The 25,087-nt window shown below is 37.6% G+C and overlaps 1 protein-coding gene across 19 annotated transcripts in view; it reads left to right on the top strand.

The window, feature by feature from the left end:
* PCM1 (pericentriolar material 1) overlaps positions 1-25,087 on the top strand; it is an 89,627-nt gene that overhangs the window by 32,172 nt on the left and 32,368 nt on the right. For 13 of the 19 annotated variants that reach the window (XM_040243123.1, XM_040243136.1, XM_040243128.1 and 10 more), the window contains 11 exons: positions 27-271; positions 4,381-4,517; positions 4,656-4,785; positions 5,782-5,922; positions 6,629-6,819; positions 7,409-7,612; positions 9,362-9,581; positions 9,687-9,832; positions 10,687-10,877; positions 13,114-13,285; positions 15,719-16,077. In XM_040243123.1, coding sequence (XP_040099057.1) covers positions 27-271; positions 4,381-4,517; positions 4,656-4,785; positions 5,782-5,922; positions 6,629-6,819; positions 7,409-7,612; positions 9,362-9,581; positions 9,687-9,832; positions 10,687-10,877; positions 13,114-13,285; positions 15,719-16,077 — 2,136 coding nt within the window. The remainder of the gene's footprint in view (positions 1-26; positions 272-4,380; positions 4,518-4,655; positions 4,786-5,781; positions 5,923-6,628; positions 6,820-7,408; positions 7,613-9,361; positions 9,582-9,686; positions 9,833-10,686; positions 10,878-13,113; positions 13,286-15,718; positions 16,078-25,087) is intronic. The other 6 variants (XM_040243140.1, XM_040243138.1, XM_040243134.1 and 3 more) reach the window with 1 other exon arrangement.

Raw genomic sequence — 25,087 nt, 5'->3', positions numbered from 1 at the left:
TGCATTTCAGTGATACATATTTTCAGCAGATTGTCGATACAATAGAGAAGGAGAACAGGCGATGCCTGTTGCACAAGGTCACGATGAGGAGGAGGAGGAGGAGGAGGAGGAAGCCGAAGATGAGGCCCTCAGTGGAGCTTCAGTGTCTAGTCACAGCAGCAGCCTGATCATTGAGACTCCTGAAGATGCTGAATTTGAACATAAGATCCAGAAGCTTATGGCTGCAAAACTGAAACTTAGACACTTACAGAACCTTGTTGCCATGGTGCAGGTAAATATTGCCTTTTTTTTTTTAATCTGTCAAAAAATATAGTCTTATAAGGTAAAATGTGTGTATATGTTTGATAATTATGTGGGTGTAAGTATACTAGTATATGTTTATTGAATTCTAACTACATAGTGGTTTATATGCTTAGCACTTTATATGCCATATTACCAGAGATCAGCAAACTTTTCCTAAGGGTAAATTAGTAAATATTTTAGGCTTTGTGGGCCATACAGTTTCTGTCATAATACCCAGCACAAAAGCAGCAATAGACAGTAAACAAATGAGCATAGCTGTGTACCAGTATAACTTTATTACAAAAACAAGTTTGTCTTCCTGCCAGAGATTCTAGTTGTGTATCATGTAGAACTCAGTAGTATCTCAATTAGGTGGATATACATACAGATTAGAAATGTTAATTAACCACAGTTGTACTATTGTCAGAGCCAGAGTTGAGACTTCTGGCTGAGATCTTAACTCACTTGATATAGAAAAACCATATGTTGTCTGAATTTTATTCAGTAAGGCCAAAGAAGTAAAGTTGGACCTATTAGCTGTAAATTTTAAAAAAGCCATTTGAATATATGAACATAAAATTACATAATTATTAATACACTTCTAGACAGTGTATTTATTGACTGTTGTGGTCCAAAGTTATGACTAGCTCTAAACCTTTTTAAAAATGACTAAACTTTTTAAAATCAATCCTTTTCATCTGTTACGTATTTTCTCAGCAACGTAATCACTGTATAGAAGTATCCTTAAGAGTGTTTCTGAAGTATTCAAATTTATATGATTTTTGAAATCCAGAAATCTTCTGGTAAAATTAGTGATTTGTTTTCATTTAGGTTTGCTTAGCTTATGTTATGTCGAAAAAATGAAGTATATATAACCACACTAATAAAAGGTATAGAAAAATTTTTTTGGTGAATAAAAAATTTTAAGTATTATTTACAATCTCTTTTGAAATGCTTATTTTGAATTACTCAAGTGAAAGATGACTGTGTACTTTATTTTAAAATAAAGGAAACATTACTCGTAAACTCCCTTTGAACCTTCATAATCCCATTCTCCTTCACAGAGGTTGCTGTGCATTTAAATCAGTTTGCAGTTGTAAACAAAAATTACATAAAAGTTTTGTTTTTTATTTCTTTGTGTTTATATAGATTGTATTATTTTACAACTTGCTTTATTTCCTCCTACACATGTCAGAGATTTCTTCATATCAGTATGTTGTTTTTCAGTCACTAAGTCATGTCCAGATCTTTGCGACCCCACAAGCTGTAGCATGCCAGGTTTCTCCAACTTCATATCAGTGTATATAAACCTGTCTATGTAATTACATAGATAAATAATTATGAAATATAAATAATACCCTGTATGTATGTTTATACATATACGTTGTTGTTCTGTTGCTAAATCGTGTCTGACTTTGCAATCCCATGGACTGCAGTGCACCAGACTACCCTATCCTTTATTATCTCCTGAAGTTTGTTCAAATTCCTGTCCATTGAGTTGGTGATTCTGTCTAACCACCTCATCCTCTGCAGTTGCCTTCTTTTTTAACCTTCAGTCTCTCCCAACATAAGGGTCATTTCCAGTGAGCCAGGTCTTTGTATCAGGTGACCAAAGTACTGGAGTTAGTCCTTCCAGTGAATATTCAGGGTTGATTTCCTTTGGGATTGACTGATTGGATCTTCTTGCAGGCCAAAGGATTGTCAAGAGTCTTCTCCAGCACCACAATTTGAAGTCATCAATTCTTCAGTGCTCAGCCTTCTTTATGGTCCAACTCTCACATGTGTACATGACTAATGGAAAAACAGTAGCTTTGACTATGTGGATCTTTGTTGGCAAAGTGATGTCTCTGCTTTTTAATATGCTAAGTTTGTCATATCTTTCCTTCCAAGAAGCAAGCATCTTTTCATTTTGTGGCTGCAGTCACCATCTGCAGTGATTTTGGAGCCCAAGAAGACAAAGTCTGTCACTGTTTCTACTTTTTCCCTTTCTGTTCGCCATGAAGTGATGGGACCAGATGCCATGATCTTAGTTTTTTTAATGTTGAGTTTCAAGCCTGGTTTTTCACTCTCCTCTTTCATTCTCATCACGAGGCTCTTCAGTGTCTCTTCACTTTCTGCCATTAGAGTGGTATCATCTGCATATCTGACCTTGTTGTTATTTCTCCCAGTAATCCTGATTCCAGCTTGGGAATAATAGATCAGAAATGGTGAATAATTTGGTGGCTTATAGATGAGTCAGCTTAACTTCAGGTTTATGTTGATTGGAGCTCTTTTGTTTTAGGGAAATGACATGTATGAAAAAAAAAGAAACAGCAACCCCAAAGGATTAAGGGGCCTTATCCTGAGAACTTTTTAAAAAATGATCCAAAACTCCCCCAATTTTTATATGTTTAAGATTGATAAGTTTTATTTATTTATTATGGATAGTTTTCTTTTGCTTGTGCCTTTACTTATATCCTTTTTTCCAAAGGGACTCAGGAGAAGTTCGAAACAGTTATACAGTTACCATGATATGTATAAAACTATCGTTATTCCTGATTAGATTAAGTGAGACAGCTTATATGTTCTGTAAAACCTTATGATGTCTTTTAAGTCTCCACACATCCATCTGATGTATCTTAGTCTGTGAAACAATGTGTTAGTGCCCTCCAAGAGTAGAGTCTCTGTTTCCTGTTCTGTGGAAGTTCTGTAATCAAACCCCCCTGGCCTTTAAAGTCAGATTCCCTGGGGGTTTCTAGTCCCTTTGCCGGATCCCCAGGCTGGGGAGACTGGTGGGCGGCTTGGAACCTTAACAATAGTGCGAGAACTTCTTTGGTAGTATTCTCCAATTTGTGGGTCGCCTACCTGCTGGGTATAGGATTTGATTTTATTATGATTGCGACCCTCCTACTATCTCATTGCGGCTTCTCCTTTGTCTTTGTATGTGGAGTATCTTTTTTTGGTGGGTTCCAGTGTCCACCTGTTGATGGTGGTTCAACAGCTAGTAGCGATTTTGGTGCTCTCTCAGAAGATGAGCTCGTCCTTCTGCTCCACCATCTTGAACCAATCTCTTGTAATACAGCATGTGTTACATCAGTAATTCTGTAGTCAGTTACTTTTAGTGTTGGAGTTTATATCAAGTGTTCAGACACCCTCACATAACAATCTGAAACTTTAGGGTATTTTTTTTCTCATACTTTGGTTTTTCCACTTCTTATTGTGTGAAAATGCCTCATAATCCATCTTTGGTATCCTTGGGTTGCAACTCAGTTCTTTTTAAGCTTACTGTTTTAGTGATATATTAGCTTAGCTTTTAGATCTATGAGAAGACCATAGTAACACCATGTCTAGAAGCTTAAAATGGATTAGACAGGTTTGCAATCTAGTCAGCTTTAACTCTTTAAGATTTTACTAGAATTCTGTATCCAGCAGTTAAAGTTTCAGTTGATATCTGCAGAGAAAGCATGTATAAAGTGTACAGTATTAAATATTTTTAAGAAAATGTGACAGATGACCTCCAGTCTTAACAGTTTAATAAGTACATTGATTTTAACAGCAGATATGGACCTACTGTTAGGAAGATAAGTAATTTTTTGTTGTTTTTCCAGTGACACATTTGAGATGGTACATTCTCATTAGCTTTTCTAGTGGGAGCCATTGGTACTTGTTTCACAAACTAAATACCAAAGTGAGGAAATGGAAAACTAACTGAGCAAATGATACTAGACATAAATTACTAAATTGTTGATATAAAAGTTACATATCTGAAGAAAAATGATCTCATATCAAGAGTTCCCAGCTTTAGTGATGCAGTTTTTATGTTTTTCATATAAGCTGTTTTTTGATAGTTCACAATCTGGTCAAGGAAGGAAAAGACAAACTAGTATTTGCTATTACTGGGTAATTGGCAGCTCCAATTATTAATGTACTGTTTTAGTTTTAGTACTTTATTTCCTGTCATTGGTAGAAGATGAACTTCATTATTCTCTAAAAATCATATGCTTTCCCTACTGCTTTCAATTTTATGTGAATTTTATAACTGAGTCATATTTACTAAGGTATGAATTGGATAATGTCTTTACATATCAAGGTGATTTTAATATAATGATGCTATTTTAGGATGATGATGCAGCCAATCAAGGAGTTCCTTCTGTGGAGGATTTCTTCCCAGCAGAAGACACCAAACAAAATGCAAATAACACTAGAGGAAATGCCAATAAAACACAGAAAGATGCTGGAGTAAATGAAAAGGCAAGGTATGTTAAGCTCCTGACTTTCATGTCATAGAAATTGAGTGCTTGTTAGAAAGTCTCCATCAGCACTCTACTGCATTGTGTTTAATGCTGTTATCAGACTTACTGGAGTCCACAAATATAATGTCAATTTAATTATAGAGAGAAATTTTATGAGGCTAAACTACAGCAGCAACAGAGAGAACTCAAACAATTGCAGGAAGAAAGAAAGAAACTGATTGAGATTCAAGAGAAAATTCAAGAATTGCAAAAGGCATGTCCTAACCTACAGGTAATTAGGAAATTTCTTTGTTTGTCTGAAGAAAGATGTTTAAAGCCTTAATGTCAATTGAAAGTACTCCTTGTCTTTTCTAGTACTAATACGATAGATTTGTAAATCTTTTATGATTAAAGAAATGGAGGGACAAATGAAATGGGTTAGGGATGTACCTTTATACTATGAAAGATAGCATGTAGGAATTAACTCTGATTATTTACATTCTTTCACTTGTTGGGCTGCCTGGCTAGTGATTCAGAACATGTGTATTCATAACTGTTTATTAAGATATTTTGGGTTGAACTTTGCAGTTAAGGGAGAAGCATTTCCATTTCTTACTGGTCCAAAATTACATGGTAAAGCTGTTAAGCTACCGTGAGTTTTTTGGGAAATTAAAATACTTTATTTGTAGTTTGAATATTATATGTATATATGCTTATTAAATAGTACCCCACGCATGGGTGTTTGAGATTGAGCAGAGAATGTACAATCTTTGTCCATGTCACGTAATCAGGAGTAGGGTTAATATGGGAGGGAATGATCCATTCTTTTTGAGGTTTTTCCTACACTTTATTGTTATGAATAGCTTTATTTATGAGTCAGTTTTTATTTTCAAAGAAAAGGAAATGTATCAAGTGATATTTCTAATATTACTTTGTTTTCTAGATGTTTATCTTTTATTCTTTGTCTAAGTCTTTTTTCTTGTTCCCAATCTAAATACCAGAGGAATATATGCTAGAGTTGGGTTGAGTATATGACATTTTCCACAGTAATGTTTTATCCCTCATGTTCTGTTGTTCTGGAGGGTTAGTAATACTGATTATCTATAGCCTGCATTTTCATCTTGTTTTCTTATGTTGGGTTTTCTTTGAATCATGATGGCAATTGAGGTGTGGCAATAACAAACTAAATATGGTACCAAAGCCCTAGAGAAATGAAATAATTGCTTTTATGAGAAATTAACATAATTACTTCAATTCTTTATAATAGTTTTTATTAATTCTTTTTTAGCTGTCAGCTGCTAGTGTGGGTAATTGTCCCACAAAAACACATATGCCAGCTGTTACTTCGTCCCCAACCATTAATGAAAATGAAGCCAGTACAAGCAAATCTGGTTTTGAGCCTCATGATTCTTCAGTGGTAGATAATGAGGTATTGTATATTGCACTTTGTTCTTGGGTCTTAAGTCATGTCTTAAGGAAGGAAACTGAATATCCGTGAAACATGTTTTTAAATGTAGCCTATTATGTGCCTTTAAGTTGTGGGAAGAAATAATTTTTTCCAAAAAGTAATTAAGTTGAGGTAGTTGTTAGTATCTTAAGTCTTGCCCTTTATTAACAAATATTTGGCAGACTTGTATGTAAGGAATAGTTACAGTAAGTAGTATTCATTTCAATTAGAAAAACTTGTCCTTTGGCATTTTATTTATATGTGATTTATGGAAAACATAACTTTCTCTCAGTTGTTGAAGTTACTATGTCTGTGTTCAGTTGCTTAGTCATGTCTGACTCTTTTGCAGCCACATGGACTGTGGCCCAGGCTCCTCTGTCCATGGGATTTCCCAGACATGAATGGAGTGGGTTGCCATTTCCTCCTCCAGGGGATCTTCCTGACCCAGAGATGGAACCCGTGTCTTTCGTGTCTCCTGACTGTATTCATTAAGAATTAATGGTTGCCTAATTTTTTCTAATTGATTACTAAAATAGCATTTTAACCTTCATGGGTGTCTCAGTGTAAAAATGATAGAGTGAGGATATAAATTTTTGTTGGTATTAGCAATAGTATTAACCTGTTTTTCTTTAAGGCTGAAACAAATCCAGTCTTTACAGTAACTTGACTGTAACTTTTGAAATAACAGGTATGGTCAGATATGCGAAGACATGAAATGTTAAGGGAGGAGCTACGACAGAGAAGAAAGCAGCTGGAAGCTCTGATGGCTGAACATCAGAGGAGGCAAGGTCTGGCTGAAACTGCATCTCCAGTGGCTATTTCATTGAGAAGTGATGGATCTGAGAACCTGTGTACACCTCAGCAAAGCAGAACAGAAAAGTAAGAGAGGTGTTTAAATCAGTGTAAAAAATGCCACCTATTTAACACTTGTAGGATAGGCAGCCTCATTTTCCCTCTGCATCACAGCACAAGTCTGCTATTGCAGTGAGGCTTGGGTGTTAAGCATCACCTTTGTGACTCAATCCAGCTACTTTCTGTTGTAACTTCTCATAGCATCACCTTTCTCTCTTTTAAAATTTTTTTTAAAAATTACTCAGACACTTGACCAAACTGATAAGAGATTTTCTTGAGGGTTTTGATCTAGAAAACTGTCACTCAAGGAAAAGTTAAAAGTTGAGGGAGGTTTACTTTAGGAATGAGTCCCAGGGGATATGATTACTAGTTTAATTTATTTGAAGAATTGTTTTGTGGAAGGCAGAGTAAACATTTTATATTATAGCAGTTGGAGAGTAATAGCCATCTCATAGTTAATTATGCCTAAATGAAGTTTTATATATACACCCATGTATGCATATACATGTGTATATATATATAATTTTTTTTAGCGAGGGGTACAGAGTTTGTTTCATAGTAGGAGGTGAAGTAGCTCATCTCCAGAATGATCTGTATTTTGTCTCTTAATCTCCAGAACAATGGCAACTTGGGGAGGTTCTACCCAGTGTGCCCTAGATGAAGAAGTAGATGAAGATGGTTATCTTTCTGAAGGAATTGTTCGGACAGACGAAGAAGAGGAAGAGGAGGAGCAAGATGCCAGTTCCAATGATAACTTTCATATGTATCCTCCAAATAGTACAAATCGTAATTCTTACAATGTAAAGGAAACTAAAAATAGGTTAGCTTCAGTATTTTAATTTTTTGTTTGATTTTAAAGAGTTTCCCGTCTTTCTGACACTAAGCAGTTCTTCAGTTATCTGAACAAAGTGCATGTTCCACTATGTAATTCCAACACTAACTACCTGGAGTTGGCCAGATTCCACAGGTTAGGAGACTCAGTCCCAAGAAGAGTGCCCTCACTGCAGATGCCACTTTAAAGTCTTGAGTCTTCAGAGCACCCGCACTTCTGTCTGACTTGGCTACAGATTTTGGGGTTTCCATAGCTTTGCTTTGCTGACAAAGGCCTGTATAGTCAAAGCTATGGTTTTTCCAGTAGTCATGTATGGATGTGAGAGTTGGACCGTCAAGAAGGCTGAGTGCCAAAGAATTAACCCTTTTGAACTGTAGTGCTGGGAAGACTCTTGAGAGTCCCTTGCACAGGAAGGAGATCAAACCAGTCAATTCTAAAAGAAATCAGTCCTGAATATTCATTGGAAGGACTGATGCTGAAGCTCCAATACTTTGGCCATCTGATGCTAGGACCTGACTCCTTGGAAAAGACTGATGCTGGGAAAGATTGAAGGTGGGAGGAGAAGGGGGTGACAGAGGATGAAATGGTTGCATGGCATCACTGACTCGATCGACATGAGTTTGAGCAAACTCAGGGAGATAGTGATGTACAGAGAAGCCTGGTGTGTGCAGTTAGGATATGACTTAGCAACTGAACAACAGCAACACCTTCTTTCATGTTCCATAATTTGCTAAACCAGCTCATAGAGCTCTGGAAAGTACTTAAATTTACTGACTTATGAAAGATTACTCAGAGAAAGAGATGTGTAAAGCATGGGTGACTTGGGAAGGAGCAAAGAGCTTTTATGCCCTCTCTGGGCACATCAGCTGTCTAGTACTTCACTGTGTTCAACCCAGAAGCTGTCCTTACCACGCTGTTCAGGAGTTTTTATGGTGATTTCTTTACCCAGGCAGAATTGATTAAGTCATTGGCGATTAAGCTCAGTCTGCCTCCCTGGAAGTTTGGGGAATGCTGAAAGTTCCAACCCAATATCTGGTTAGTTTTCTGGTGACCAGTCTTCATCATGAAGCTAACTAGGGTTTGCCAAAAGGAGTGCATAATGAATGATAGAAGGCAGTTGTCACTCAGGAGATAGTCAGGAGTTAGAAGCTGTGTGCTGGGAACCTGGGACAAAGACCACATAGGGTATTTACTTTATCACAAGAGTACTGTTGTCAAGATAGATTCCAGCTCGATAGGAGGAAAGTTGATTATCTTTGATCTGCACTCTTGTTTTGGGGAATTAAGCAAAAATAAAAATCATAGATAGTAAAAAAGATGTGTCAACAAAGATGTCTACTGCATTGTTATTTATAACCAAAATACATTTCATGTATAAAAAGATGGTTTAAGTAGTTGCACTTGATGGGGTGTTATATGGCTAAGCTTAAAGGCTTGAAGAGTGGAAAAATGCTTGTGATAATGTATCCATAATAACTTTTCATTTTGAAGAATACAGAATTATATGGAGTCTTCTCTGTAAAACATAAGTGAAAAAAGACTGAAAAGGAATGCAAGGTGATACTGTACAAGACTAGAAATCCAGAATTTTTCTCACTCTATTTTATATACATTTTAAGTCCAGTGAACTTAAAAATGGAATACAGGCGTATGGACCAAGCAGGGTATCAAGGTTTTTTGCCAGATTTAAAATATACATAATTACATAAAATGACAATGCTTTAAATCTTGTATTAGGTGGAAGAACAATCGCCCTTTTTCAGCAGATGGAAATTATCGTCCTTTAGCCAAGACAAGACAACAGAATATCAGCATGCAGCGTCAGGAAAACCTTCGCTGGGTGTCCGAACTCTCTTACGTAGAGGAGAAAGAACAATGGCAAGAACAAATTAATCAGCTAAAGAAACAACTTGATTTCAGTGTCAATATTTGTCAGACTTTAATGCAAGACCAGCAGGTAAAGTTTACTCTGCAAGTAAATTTTTTTAATCTTGTTTTTGAAGCAGTACACATTTTTTTCAAGTCATTGGTAACTGTTACAGAAAATTTTTTCTCTCCACAGACTCTATCTTGTCTGCTACAAACTCTTCTCACGAGTCCTTATAGTGTTATGCCCAGCAGTGTTGCATCCCCTCAAGTGCACCTTATAATGCACCAGTTGAACCAGTGCTATACCCAGCTAACGTGGCAACAGAATAATGTACAGAGGTAATTTGCTCCTTAGAAGTAGTGAGAATGTATACTCAGTGCTAAAACTCAGTTTTAGCATTGGTTTGCAGTGTAAAAGCAAGGGTTTTACAGTTACCTTCTGGGGGAGAAGGGCTGAACCAAATTGCATTTTTGAATCTTCTCTGATTCCTGAGAGTTTTATAAGCAGTGATTTTGCCGGTTTCCTTTTAATTCTGTGGACCAGACTTAAAAAAAAAACTGTGGTTTTCAACTTTACACTTACCTTAGGTGAAAGTGTTGTCATTATGCCTATCTCTGATAGAAGTGCTAAGTGTAGTTCTTGTTCTAAGGGCTAAGTTATTAAGTGTGCAGCACAAGCAAATGTTTCTTCTAGTAAAGATCAGAGCAGCCACTTTGTTCCACATACTGTTTTTGTTTTGTTTTTAATTAACTGTTATTTAACATTATAATGTTATATTTATTATTATAAATATAATAAATGTAATTATGGCTGGGTTGGATCTTCATTGCTGTGTGGGTTTTTTCTGTAGTTGCAGTGAATATGGGCTACTCTAGTTGGCACAGGCTTCTTATTACAGTGGCTTCTCCTGTTGTGGAGCATGGGCTCTAGGGCACCCAGGCTTCAGAAGTTGCTGTTCTCAGGCTCTCGAGCACAGGCTCAGTAGTTGTGGCGTGTGGGATCTTTGCAGACTAGGGATCGAACTCATGTCTCCTGCATTGGTAGGCGAATTCTTTACCACTGAGCCACCAGAGAACCCTGTGTTCTACATACTGTTGAATCATTATGTATATATACACACACTTTCTGGATGTACTTGACATAGATGGTAATATAACTAACCTTTAAACTACTGACTCCTTCAACTTTATAGGTTGAAACAAATGCTCAGTGAACTCATGCGCCAACAAAATCAGCATCCAGAAAAACCTGCAAGCAAGGAAGGAGGCAGTGGTGCGTCACACCCTCCTTCTCCTAGTTTATTTTGTCCTTTCAACTTTCCAACTCAGCCTGTAAATCTGTTTAACCTACCGGGGTTTACTAATTTTTCGTCATTTGCACCAAGTAAGTGGCCAGAAACTTAAAGGAAAGTAAGTAAATGCAGAGTCCTTGAGAATAACATTTGTCTAATACATGGATTTTTATCAGTCACTTTTGGAATGGTAGGAAATGTTTGCAAAGAAAAATATAAATTCTTTTCTACTTTAATTCTTTATAATGAATGTTTAAACTGAATATGGTTGCTAATGAAATAAAATAAGTTATGAAATGTTTGCTTAGTCTTACACCTTTGAATTATTCCACAACTGTTTATCAAGGAGAAAGAAATTAACCTGTCTACTGACTGCTATACATCAGGTACTCTGTAAGATATTAGGAGAGGAGAGGTGCATAAGACAGCGCCCTTCTAGAGGAGTTGTATGTCTTCGTAGGGAGATATACCTCTAGACTAAGGGTGACTGGATCAGGCTCATATTTACTTTTATTTAGTTCAGACTTACTCAGACTTTCTCCACCTGTTTTGTGCCGTACAGTATATAAGTGGCTGGGATTCAAAGATGAGTAAAGCTGATGCTTTAAGGGATTTAAGGGTCTAGTGGAGAAGCTAAAAGTGTCAGTAAATGCTTGGTGCTTTGTCATGGGTGCTGTAGGCTTGGTGCAGGTGGGGTTGAATAGCCTGCTTTTTGCCGGGACAGGATTGTCGGCAAATCTAGAAAGGTAAAGCTACAGAACCGATAGAACTTTTTTCCAGGGAGATTAGAAGGGAAAGGACTTTCTGATCAATGGAACCACTTAGAGTGGCAAAGCAGGGGAACAAGTGTATCATGGAGAGAATTTAGAGGTCATAAAGTGTGGCTAGTGTTTTGGGCCATGGCAGGAGCAGAGTCGTTCATGTGCTGAAGCACAGCAGAGGCCCTGGTGCTGGGCAGAGGAGCTTGGACTTTCCATTGCTTACTAGAGGGGCCACTGGCAGACTTTGGGCAGAGGAATGGCATGAAATTTATATTTTAGAATGATGACACTAGTCATGGTGTTGATTGAGATTGGAGGGACAGAGCTGAGAGTATAGATGGTGAATAAAAGGCTATTGTAGTAATAGCAGGAAGGGGACGATAGTTTGACCTAAGGCAATGGCAGTAGTGGTAAGAAAAAGGAGTAATTTTAAAGATGTTCTGGAGATAGAATGATCAGTTAGATGGGTTGTGAAGAGAGAGGAGTTGAAGGTGTTTGCCAGAGAATATATGAAGAGAAAAAAGGTTGGGAGGGTTTTGTAAATATAAATATCCATATATCACAGTGTATTTTCTTAATGGAATTGTAAAAGTAATGGTGTTAAACAGTTGAACAAGTTTTTTAGTTCTTGAGTGTGGGTTAATACTGACAGTAAACGTTTTTTGACTAGGCTGTTTAAGTAACAGATAATATAGGCAATTACACATATTGTTCCTTTTTGACATAATATGCCTTTTACCCATGGCAGCTGTGTTCAGAGACTGTTCATTCTTCATCATCTAGTTCAGTTTCCTGAAACCTTGTTCCCCTTCTCCCCCAAGTTGTTATGGCCCTTTTGCAAATACCTCTGATGCAGCACTGTATGTTAAAGTATGTGATTATATTTTACTTCCCAGTTAGAGTGGAAAAAACCTGAGCTTTGAAGTCATGCAGACCTGAGATATAACTTTCGCTTTCATTTACTAGACATTTGATCTCTAAGCCTATTTTCTCACTAGTAAAATAAATATAGTACCTATTTCACAGCATTGTTTTGAGCATTGAAAGAAGTAACCCGTAACGCACCTACAGTAGAGTCTAATGCACCTGCAGTAGAGTCATGCTTACTTTAATAAATACCATGTATTACTTTTTCTAACTTTTAACTCTTAAGTAGATAGGGATCGATATTTATCTTTGAATCACCAGTGCTGAAAACATAGTAGGACTGAGCTGTAAAACAGTGATTAAATAAATGAGTGATGTTGTTTAGTTGCTAAATCATGTCCAACTCGTTTGCAACCCCGTGAATTGTAGCCCATCAGGCTCCTCTGTCCATGGGATTTCCCTGGCAAGAATACTGAAGTGGGCTGCCATTTCCTTTTCTAGGGGATCTTCCTGACCCAGGGATCAAACCATCTCCTGCATTAGCAGGTGGATTCCTTACCCCTGAACCACCCTGTTAGTTTATTTCAATTAGTTTTTTGTTTTAGTGGATTGGAATGGCACATTTAATTAAAACTATCTTTCAATTTTGTTTTAAGGTTAAAGGTGCTTCTGTATCTTACCCATTGTTTTTATTTACTAGGTATGAATTTCAGCCCTTTATTTCCCTCTAATTTTGGAGATTTTTCTCAAAATATTTCTACACCCACTGAACAGCAGCAACCGTTAGTCCAGAATCCTTCGGGGAAAACAGAATACATGGCTTTTCCAAAACCTTTTGAAAGTAGTTCTTCTATTGGAGCAGAAAAACAAAGGTACTTTATTGTAACCATAATCCATTATTTGCTTAAGCGTCACTTGGTGATTATATGTATTATATGTCATTTGAAAATGTAATTAGGGAGGATATTTGTGATTGTTTGGCTTGAGAGTGCTGAGAATGAAGCTTTGACTTCTTACCAGAGGTCTCTCAGGCATACATCTGCTGCTAATGCTGCTTTAAGAACAGTTCAGAGTTTTGATCAGAGTGTCCTGTGAGATTCAGTTTGAAAGGATAAGACCTAACCTATAGAGTGTCTTTGGCCTTGATTTCGTATCTTTCTTTAAGATTATAAACAGTTCACTGTTCATTGGTTTAGAACTGGAAACTAACATTAACTACTGGAGGATGGTTTTTATAAAGTGATGACTTGTTGTTTGATTCATAGCCCCTGATTAGAGTATTTGCCCAGGGTGCATCCAAATGTAATGTCGAGTATTATTAGATTGTAAAAACAAATTTTGCCAAGAAAGTTTTAGTGATACGTTATCAGTCATAGTCAAGGTTTTCTTTGTTTCTCACACATTTACTGTTTTTCAATGTGATATTCTTCCCAGTTATAATTTTGACTCAAATAGTGTGAAAGACTTATTGGCCCAGGTTAATCATTCTCTAAGCATTTTTATGGCTCAGTAAATAAGTTTTTTATGATTGTTTTAATCCAGAAAATGATTTTGATAGCCAGCTGGTAAAAATATTATAACTTTTTTTATTGTTATTTTCTTCAGAAAAACTTTAAAAGGATGAAAAATTAGAGATTCGTTGAGCCGAATACTTGTTCTGTCAGAACTGTCTGTATGATTTTGTCTTCTCTGTTCCTTTATAAGTATATGTCACACTACTTTCCTTTCAGTCATGTGTTGGGGCATGTCTCAAGCCCTTAGCATTTTGATAGTTTTTAAATCATGAACTTTTTTTTTTTTTTTACTTAATTAACAACAAATTCTTAGAATTCGACTTCATGTTTGTCTTGAGGAATCCTGGGATAGACTGCCCTGAACTTGTTGATGCCTTTTCTTAGCTGTACTAACCACTTTTTCCTGTTAAGTCTCATTTTATTCTGTGAAAGTGTCCTATTGTCAGAGCCTGAGACTGTTTAGTGCTCAGTTGCCATTCAAAAATGATTCAAGCAATGGACATTTATTCAAAGCTTTAGCCTTCCTGTTGAAAGGTCCCTACTTCAGTATTAACTATATTTTATATGTAATTGGTAGTTAAAAAGTAAAGGATGGGTCTGGATGTTACTGTTTTAAATATTTGACTACTTCGGATTAGACCTTATCTCTTGCTAAAATTTCAGTTGTTATAGGTTCTCTGAATTAAATGGCTGGAGATAACAAAGAGGTCAAATGAAACATTGTAGTCTTGAGTTGGGATCAGAAAACTGTTCCTATAAAGGCCTAGCTAGTAAATATTGCTAGAGATAGAAATAACCATTTGTCTATGCCATTTTTGTATAGAAGCATTCATAAACAGTTATGTAAACATATGAATTGCTGTGTTCCAATAACATTTGATATATGATCAGTGAAATTTGAATTTTATATGATTTTCATGTGTCACAAGCTATTTTTCTCTTTTTATTCCCCTAACCTTTTAAGAATATAAAGCTCATTCATAGCTCTCAGGCCATACAAAAACAAGCAGCAAGTTGAATTTGGCATGTAAACTGTTAGGTCTGCTAGTCTTTATCTTGAGTTACTCCCTGTAGGTCAGTGTCTCCCAAATTATATTCTTAGGAACACTGTTGCCCATGTCAGGTTCTGTAATATCAGTTTTGTACATGCTGTTCACTGTGTTCCCTTCTAAGACATTTATTAAAGGTCATTGGCATATTAAAAGTTCTGAGAAGTGCCTGTTTAACTTTGTTTTGCCCATTTTTCCCCCAGACTTAGATAACCATTGAATTCCTGTTAACATATTAAAGGATGTCTAGTAGATAAGATTTGGAAAGTGACACTAGACTAATAGAGCTAAACAAGGTTTAATGTGCAGAGAAATAAATTACTAGTTATGTGGCCAATTGTCTTCACCAAATTCTGGTTATATTTGGACTGCTGTAGGTGACACAGATCCATGCATGTTTCCAGCTATGGTTCTTTTTCAGTTGTTGCTGTGTTTTGTTTTTTCCTTTTATGTCCCATCCTCCCTTGATTTTTCTTTCCCACTCTTTTCCATCTTGAATGTTGGATCTTTGGAACTGGTTTAGTGAGAAAGGTCCAAAATTAAATTTTAAAGTAATTCAATAAATTAGTCTGTGTAATGTTTTCATATTTAATGTGTATTTGGTGTGAATATTTTTATAGCCTGTTAACAATTTTTATTTATCTGACTCTACTAGTACACTACAAATTAAGTATATCTGGAGTTTTCCACAGACATAGAAATGTACCATTGTAATATATAAAAACTTATTTTCATTGGTAAGGAATCAAAAACAGCCTGAAGAGGAAGTGGAGAACAGTAGGACACCATGGTTTTATGACCAAGAAGGTGAAGTAGAAAAGCCATTTCTCAAGACTGGATTTGCAGTGTCGGTAGAGAAAACAACAAATAGTAATCGCAAAAATCAACTAGATACCAGTAGGAGAAGACGCCAGTTTGATGAAGTGTCCTTAGAAAGCTTTAACAGTATGCTTGACCCAGTAGATCCAACAACAGTAACTAAAACATTCAAGTCAAGAAAAGCATCTGCACAGGCCAGCCTGGCATCTAAAGATAAAACTCCCAAATCAAAGAGTAAGAAGAGGCATTCTACTCAACTGAAAAGCAGAGTGAAAAATATTGGTAAGTACTGAAATTTGTTGACTGTTGATAAGCATAACTATTGGTAACCTTACTCTCACTGTTGTAAATAATTGCAATATGGCTAGATGTGTAGGTGCTGTTTAGACCCACTTGAACAAAGTCATTTTTTAGTTACCTTTGAGAACATTTTAAATAAAATGTATCAAGTAGGATTTAATGTTGTAGATATTTTAAAACATGACATTTATTCTTTTTAGTGCCTTCTTAAAACTTATGTTTCCTATGTATGATGGTTCCTGTGAGCTTGGAAGGTTTTACTGTTCTATAGTTTAATATTACATGTAACACTTTATACATGATTTCTGGCTAGATCTGTGATGGATTCATGTAAAGAAATGTGGCTCTCTAACTACATTGCAGTCTTTGAATATCATATAGATGAAATCACTTTTGAAATAAGTTTGCTCTTAATCCTTCAGGAATTGAACCTTAGCTAGTATGATAAAGCATTAACCCATATTTTATTGAAGCTTGACATTGAGTATCACATTAAAGTTCTCTTTATAGTGTTCACTGCATGCCATGATTTTTGAAGGATTTACTGAAGTCTACTGCTAGATTAAAAATACATTTATTAGCTAAAATCTGGAACATTATAGCTAAACGATGCTCCTTCCAGTTTGAAGGGACACTTTTTGACTGTGGCCTTGAAAGGTTGTTCTGTGTTCAAGGATATAGTATTTGGTGCTTGAGAACAAAATATTCTAGGCTTATAATCAGAAAAGTTTGAAAACTGACTGCACCCACTGACTCCCTCTCTTGGAAGCTACAATACATATAAGTGTACTAGGAGATCCAACCAGTCCATCCTAAAGGAAATCAGTCCTGAATATTCATTGGAAGGACTGATGCTGAAGCTGAAACTCCAATACTTTGGCTACCTGATGCGAAGAGCTGACTCATTTGAAAAGACCCTGATGCTGGGAAAGATTGAGGGCAGGAGGAGAAGGGGACGACAGAGGATGAGATGGTTGGATGGCATCACCAACTCAATGGACATGGGTTTGGGTGGACTCTGGGAGTTAGTGATGGACAGGGAGGCCTGGCTTGCTGCAGTTCATGGGGTCACAAAGAGTCGGACACAACTGAGCAACTGAACTGAACTGAAGGGTCCTAGGGCACTCTGCAGTTAAAAATCCACTTGTGAACTTTGGCAGCATTTATCTCAAGCATTTTTGGATAATGAAACCCTTGAAAAATCTGATGAAAACTGTGAATGTGAAAAAGAATACATGTACATTTTTTTTTTCCATTTCAATACTTCATGTATTCTAAAGTCCTGGACTCATACCTCTACTCCCATGTAGAGAATATGATTTGATGGTTAAAAAAAGTGGATTTGAACAGGGGCAGAATTTTTCTCAGCATACACATTATCATCATTGAAGTGATTTTTCAGTTGTGTAGGTTTGGGAGGAGCTGGTTACTTAGCAGATTAGTTAGTGATCTGAAACCATCCAAATTAATGAAAATACATTTGTGCCTTCTCCATGGTCACTCTTGATGCCACTAGATAACATTTGAGTAGATAGTGATCACTTAGAGACAGACTGTCTGGGTAACTCTGAATATCATATTGAAGTATAATACCTGCCCCAACAAAATAGTTTTTTGTCTTATGAATAAAAGGAAAGAAACTAACATTTGTTATCCCAGCATTCTCTTGCAGCTAATTAATTTGTGTGTACTAGGACAGTGCTTCTTAAATGTTAACATTTCATACAGATTTCCTTGGGAATCTTGTTTAGTGTCAAGAGTTTGATTCAGTCAGTCCCAGGTCGGACCTGATAGTCTTCATTTCTAACAAGCTCCCCAGGATTGTTGACCGGTATTGACATTGTAGTCTGTGGACTACAGTTTGAGTAACAGGGTCTTAGAGACTGTGAACCAACATTTGGCCATGGCTACCTTAACCTAGAAATCCTGGTGAATTTGTAGTTTTGAAATTTGTTTGCTGCTACTGCTAAGTCGCTTCAGTCGTGTCCGACTCTTCGTGACCCTATAGACTGCAGCCTACCAGCCTCCTCTGTCTATGGGGTTTTCCAGGCAAGAGTATTGGAGTGGGGTGCCATTGCCTTCTCTGAAGAATTATGGTTCCAGATAAACAAGTCAGCTTTTTTTCTACCTTAAGGCAAAGATGGACATTCTAATCTATTTGCTCTCACATTTAAGTATCAAAATACTTGCCCGGAACACACACATTTGTCAAAGAGGCATTTAAGACCATCTGTCAGTGAGAGTTCCCCTTTAAGGCTCGCACACAAAGATAAAAGACCTAATAAGCTGGAATCAAGATTGCCGGGAGAAATATCAGTAACCTCAGATATGCAGATGACACCACCCTTATGGCAGAAAGTGAAGAGGAACTAAAAAGCCTCTTGATGAAAGTGAAAGAGGAGAGGGAAAAGGTTGGCTTAAAGCTCAACATTCAGAAAACGAAGATCATGGCATCTGGTCCCATCACTTCATGGCAAATAGATGGGGAAACAGTGTCAGACTTTATTTTTTGGGCTCCAAAATCACTGCAGATGGTGACTGCAGCCACGAAATTAAAAGACGCTTACTCCTTGGAAGGAAAGTTATGACCAACCTAGATAGCATATTGAAAAGCAGAGACATTACTTTGCCAACAAAGGTCCATCTAGTCAAGGCTATGGTTTTTCCAGTGGTCATGTATGGATATGAGAGTTGGTCTGTGAAGAAAGCTTAGCGCTGAAGAACTGATGCTTTTGAACTGTGGTGTTGGAGAAGACTGTTGAGAGTTCCTTGGACTGCAAGGAGATCCAACCAGTCCATTCTGAAGGAGATCAGCCCTGGGATTTCTTTGGAGGGAATGATGCTGAAGCTGAAACTTCAGTACTTTGGCCACCTCACGTGAAGACTTGACTCATTGGAAAAGACTCTCATGATGGGAGGAATTGGGGGCAGGAGGAGAAGGGGATGACAGAGGATGAGATGGCTGGATGGCATCACTGACTCGATGGACATGAGTCTGAGTGAACTCCAGGAGTTGGTGATGGACAGGGAGGCCTGGCATGCTATGATTCATGGGGTTGCAAAGAGATGGACACGACTGAGCGACTGAACTGAATGAAACTGAGGAGAACCAAATTAATATATACAGAGTCAAAATAATATGTAGCAAAATCAAATGACCTAAATCCTTGCTGTTTAGGATGTGAACCATGGACGTGCAGCATTTGTATCATCTGGGAGCTTATTAGAATTGGAGACTCTTGGGCCCCACGTTACACTAACATTGCTTTTCAGTACACATGTTAGCAAGATTCCAGGTGTTTTAATATGAGTATATGCACATTAAAGACTGAGAAGTGCTGAGCCAGACCACTAACTTATGCTGCTTTTGTTCTCTTTATGGGATAGGAATAGCCATGACTTCTTAGCAAAAAGAATGTTTACTTTGTCTTAAAGGATTTAGGTATGGAGGTCGATAGAGGGAAGATTGGAAAGCATTCCAAATTGTAGTAACAATAAGAAAAGTAATATAGAGTCAGGATGAAGCAAGAAGAGAGTTTGAGAGAACTGTGGAAAGAGGATATGGCAAATAGACCGGCACAGTGGGAGTTAAGTTGCTATCTTGTGAGATAAAGGATAGACATATATACTGTCCCATATGAACTGTTAATCTGTTTTTTTTGCACATGTTGACAATCTTTCAGAGTTAGTATGCTAAATCTTAATTTAACTTTGTTTCCCATGATGGTAGTATACCAATGATGATAATCTTTAGAAGGTCTTTATGAAGATACGTATTATTGCATGCAAAGTAAGATTTTACAAATTATGTGCTAATCATTTGTCAAACTTCAGTTCAAATTCAGATTTTATGAGTTTAGCATGATTTCTTGGCATTGCAGGATGGGTACTTGAGTTATCGGACATATAACTTGGTTATCAGACCCATAATTTGGCTCTATCTACCAGGCCTGTTTGCTCTTTTGATGTTATTAGAGGAGTAGAAGCACACAGTTGAGATGGTCTTTGTTCTTTTGGGAGATTGGTTGGGACTGTTTGTGTAATGACTTTGGGGTCCTACCCAGCCCTGAATCTTTCCATTTCTTCCCCTGCTCTTTGTGCTCACTGATGAAGACTGAGGTTAAATAAATGTCCAGCATCAGGCAAGACAAGTCCCGACAGATGTGGCCCTCTTTAGATCCAGAGAGTTTATTACTCACAAAGTCAGAGAAAGGAAGGGTGGCCAAAAGTGCCCGCTCCCCGTGTCCCTTATCCCACCACAAAGACGACACTGAGACGGCGGTTGCATCATGCGTGGGACACCCGGGAACTTCGGAGCCAGTGCTGTGCTGTGGCTAAGCTGCAGTACAGAATGGAGGTGTGCCCTCAGTGGTGTGAGCCAAACTTGGTCTTATATTTTATCAGAGCCCAGGAGGAGGTGAAAAATCCTTTCATGAAACCTTTCAGGGGAGAGAGAGAGGGAGGTTCCTGTGTTCCATGTTACAGGGGGACGATAAGGCCTTCTCCCAAGACTTAGATTCATTGATGAGTCAGTCCTTCTCTGTGTGGGTACATGGAAGGTCTCCAGGAGGCCATGGCCAGGCTGTTTCCCTATAATGGCGACTCAGCTGGCTGTGTCAGCCACTTGTGCTGAGGAAAACAGAAAGGTTGCTGGGGTCCTGCCCCGGTGGATCCAGGGTAATTCGAAGGGGAGATGGAGTAGGCGAGGAAAACTTATTTATTTAGAAATATAAAAGAGAGATTAGTAAAGAATAGTGTAGTAGGAAAATTTAGTGGAGAAAAGAGGCTGAATAACTTGGTTTACATGGAAAACCAGGAAAGTTCCAAGACAAGGAATTTGCACCATGTACGTTAGGCCACCGGAGTCCTCTTGAATAGCGGGGGGTGCCCTGCCTTGGGCTCCCTCTCGCGTGGATCTTAGAAGCCGGGGCAAGTAAGTAGACATGGTGAGCCTCCACGCCCCAGATGGGAATTCAGCCTGAAAACAGAGTAAGAAAAGAAGACATGGGGGAAACCAGTCTTTCCAGTGACTGGCCCATCCTCTATTGTTGTAAAGGCTTTTTATACCTTTTTTTGTACATAGAGATCAGTGGATAATATAAAATTATGCAGCGTCAGCAGCCCTGACTCTTATTGAGACCAGGCTTTCTCTCTGCATACTTAGTTGTATATACAAGTTTTAGGTGATTTACATCATCTTCTGGCCAGAAGGCCAATTAACATTTTACAGCCCTTTTCTGATAAGGGTTTGTCACCCAGAAGACTTATGTGCCCTAATAGTGTTGTTCTTCCCAAAGTCTGGTGCCACTCTCAGAAATCTCTATATAAAAGTTACATTCTTACATAGCAAAGACACAACAATTTATAACAATGAAAGAAGTACAGTGATTTATAACAAAGAGAAAAGTAACTCAAAAGTCTAGTGTTGCTAATATCAAAACTACTATATTCCTTTTTCTATATCCCAATTACATTCATTAATATCCTTCAGGTGCCTAAAACCTGCCTAAAAGATAAAGAATATGGAGGCCTGGCAGCAGTCATTGACTCAACAGTGAAACCCGTCACCAATATAATTTTAGCTCTTTAGAGAAGGCTCTGTATCTTTAAGATGCTTTAAGCTTTGTGCCTCTCGTGGTTGGGGGCCGTAAACAATCCACAAGTTGTAAAGACTGGTCAGATAAGTTAGAAAGCCATCAAAGGGGTTTTAAACCGAGACATTCTTTTTATATGCAGGAGACTGTTAACTGGAGCTCTGAATTAACTCTTTCCAGAGAAAAGGTGGTAATGTCAGAAGAGTGGAAAGCACAGTACAATAAGGCAGGCAGACTCTGGTTTTTAGGGGGTAGATGTTCAGGAAAACCCAGGGGGAACCCCTGAAGCCAGATCACGCCTTTGTGTTTTGTCGGGCTTCCTTCCTCATGACCTTTGCCATGGGCGGGATTCCTCACGCTGGCTCCCGGCATCAGGTAAGGGAAGGAATGATGAAGTAAGACAGGAAATAACCCCCTTATATGAGTAAGGAACATTATAGTTGTTATTGCTATTGTTATATCAGCTGGCCTGGCGAGTGTCACTCTGAAGTATTACTAACTTTAATTAAATATCCTGCTTTCCTGGAGAATTACTATTAAAGTGCTCCAAAGAGAAACTAATCAACAGTAGTACCCTAATTTTGGAAATCTAGGCCTTGATATTTTAAATCTGAGACTCATGTAAAACCATGGTTCTTCCCCCCCCACCCCCATTTTGGTAGCATCTTAAAAATTATAGCATATTTCTCTCAACAATTTCAACTCTTTTGGAGGATGACTGAATTTTTTTTTTAACTCTTAGGGAATTAACTGCTCCCTAAAGAGAATTTTGTGTATGCTACATAATATATATTTTAATTTTGATTAGAATTCATTCAGCACTTTTCACGATTCAATAATAGCAGTCAGAAACTTAATTTCATTTATATAAATATTCTTATTAGAATATGTGCTTAGTCAGTCATGTCTGACTCTTTGTGACCCTATGGACCATAACCCATGAGGCTCCTCTTGTCTATGGGATTCTCTAGACAAGAATACTGGAGTGAGTTGCCATGCCCTCCTCCAGATGATGTTCCTGACCCAGGGATCAAACCCATGTCTCCTGCATTGGTAGGTGGATTCTTTACCACTGTGCTGCCGGGGAAGCTTTTCTTACTAGAATAACATAATTCATTTTCTTTGATCTATGTTTGCTATTAATTAAATGAGCAATAGTACTATCATTCATATCATTTTACCTGTTACTTTTGGCAAGCATACCTTTTATTACTGTTTTGTGTAATAGTCCATAGTAACCAAGAGAGCTCTTTTTCTAATAAGCTTCATGCAAAATGAATTAGGGTGGCTTGAGAATCTGGGAGACCAACAAAGAAATCAGGAACCTATGTATGAGATGATAAAGTCCTAACTTGAAAGATGGTTTTAGAGAAATAAAGGAAAGTTGAATCCAGATAGGATACCACAGAAAATAAACTGACAGTATCTTGGGAACTTATTTATTACTAACAGCAGCTATTGTGATCTGGAGGTAGAAGCAGCAAGGCTTTAGGATCTGCTGGCTCTTGCAGAGAATGTCTGGAGCAAAAGTCAGAGATCTGTGGTTCTTGGATAAAACTTGATTGGAGGAAATCCATGCAACCCCTTCTGTGAGAGGGCACCTCGTTCCCTTCCAAGAGTAGCAGTCTTTTGCCACTTCAAGGTACTAATGGGAAAGGGTGTCATTGGAAAAGGAGGTGGCATCCTGCCTACCCTGAACATGGTAGAGCATATACCTTTGCAGCAGATGAGACTGAGGAATCGAGAGACTTCCTTTTATTGTCTTGATGTGCGGCTGACAACTTACTACCCAGAACATTGCTTCAGTGTAGTCATGAGACTTCTGGGCACTGTCAGTGTGCTGCCAATAAAGCTCCCCAGCAGTTGGGTCCAGCCCTAAGGGTAGATGAGAGTCATGACTAACCTAGTGACTATAACAGTGCACATAGAAGGGAGCAGCAGTCAGAGAGAAGACACAGAAGCTGACTGCTGGAGCAGGCAAAGTCTAGTAAAAACAGAACGATTGCAGAAAATACTTGAGTGAGGTCAGAATACTTAAGCAGATAGAATTATTTTTAAAAAGCAGGTTGAATTGTAAATTCTTTAGAACTATAAAAAGTGATTTTCACATTTAATGTCTAGATTATTTGGAAAAGAGGATGAATGCTGTTAAGTTCCAAATTACTGGCCTAGAAAATTAAAGGGAAGAACTGTGTCATTGCACAGAGCAGAAAGTGCCACGCCATGTTTAGTTGCTCAGTCGTGTCTGACTCTTTGCGACACCATGGACTGTAGCCTATGAGGCTCCTCTCTCCGTCCATGAGGTTTCCCCAGGCAGGAATACTGGAGTGGGTTGCATGACTTCCTCCAGGGAATCTTCCCAACCCAGGGATTGAACCCACATCTCCTGCATTGCAGGTGGATTCTTTACCATTGGGGCCACCAAGGAAGCCAGAAAGTACTAAGAAATAAAAGAAAGAGGGAAATGACTAGAGATATAAAGACAAATCTTGGGAGCTGATAACACAAGGAGTTCTAAAGAAGGAAAAAAATAGATGGGAAGGCAATTATTAAATAATAAGAGTATCTTTAATGAAGGAAGACTTAAGATTGCAGATCAAAATAGTTGACCATTGTCTAGCCAGGAGACACAGAGAGAATGTACACACCCTCAAAGAGTCCTCTTCTCTGACAAAGAGCTCATCTTCACCTGTCAAGATGAAAATGTTGGCATATCCTATCTTTATAGAAACAACGTATGAATGAGATAGAGACCTGTGAAAAGGAGAGGTAACAGTTCAGTAAAGAAAGCAGTAGTTTAATCTCAGTTGTTAATATAAATTCAGAAGTAAAATATTAGCAGATTTGCCAGTCTCTCAAAAGAATATTAGAATGTCAAAATGTAATCATGATTTATTATCAGGAAATCTGTCAGCATAGTTTATTGTATCAAATACATTACAGGACAAATCATGTAGTCATAGCAGTAGATTAGATAAAATTTTACATCATTCCTAATGAAAATGCACCTGAAAAGGGAGGCAGTTATTTAAATACAATAAAAGCTGTTAGCTGATGCCAGTTACAAGCACTATTGTAATGAAAATACTCCAGAGATAGAAATTAACTGGGATTCCTTCTCTGCCACCATCATTAATTAAGCATTTTTTGTAAATTATCTTGACTAGATTAAATGATTGGAATAATGTTTGAAAAGGAGGGAAACAGATTTGATTTTTTATTTTTTTCTAAGTTAGCCCAAGAGACACTGGAAAATAGCTACCTAAGTTAACTTAAGTAATTGTGAAATAAGTTTATAAAGTAAGTGTATAAATACTTTTCTTTATCATAGTATTAATAATACCCAGTAGAAATGGAAGTGGTGGAGAGTATTTTCTTCATAGTAGTATCCAGAGCTA

The sequence above is a fragment of the Oryx dammah genome, unplaced genomic scaffold, assembly GCF_014754425.2.
Source record: "Oryx dammah isolate SB20612 unplaced genomic scaffold, SCBI_Odam_1.1 HiC_scaffold_7, whole genome shotgun sequence".
NCBI lineage: Eukaryota > Metazoa > Chordata > Mammalia > Artiodactyla > Bovidae > Oryx > Oryx dammah.
Note: the sequence above shows the minus strand (reverse complement) of the source record. Positions and strands in the feature narration are given on the sequence as shown.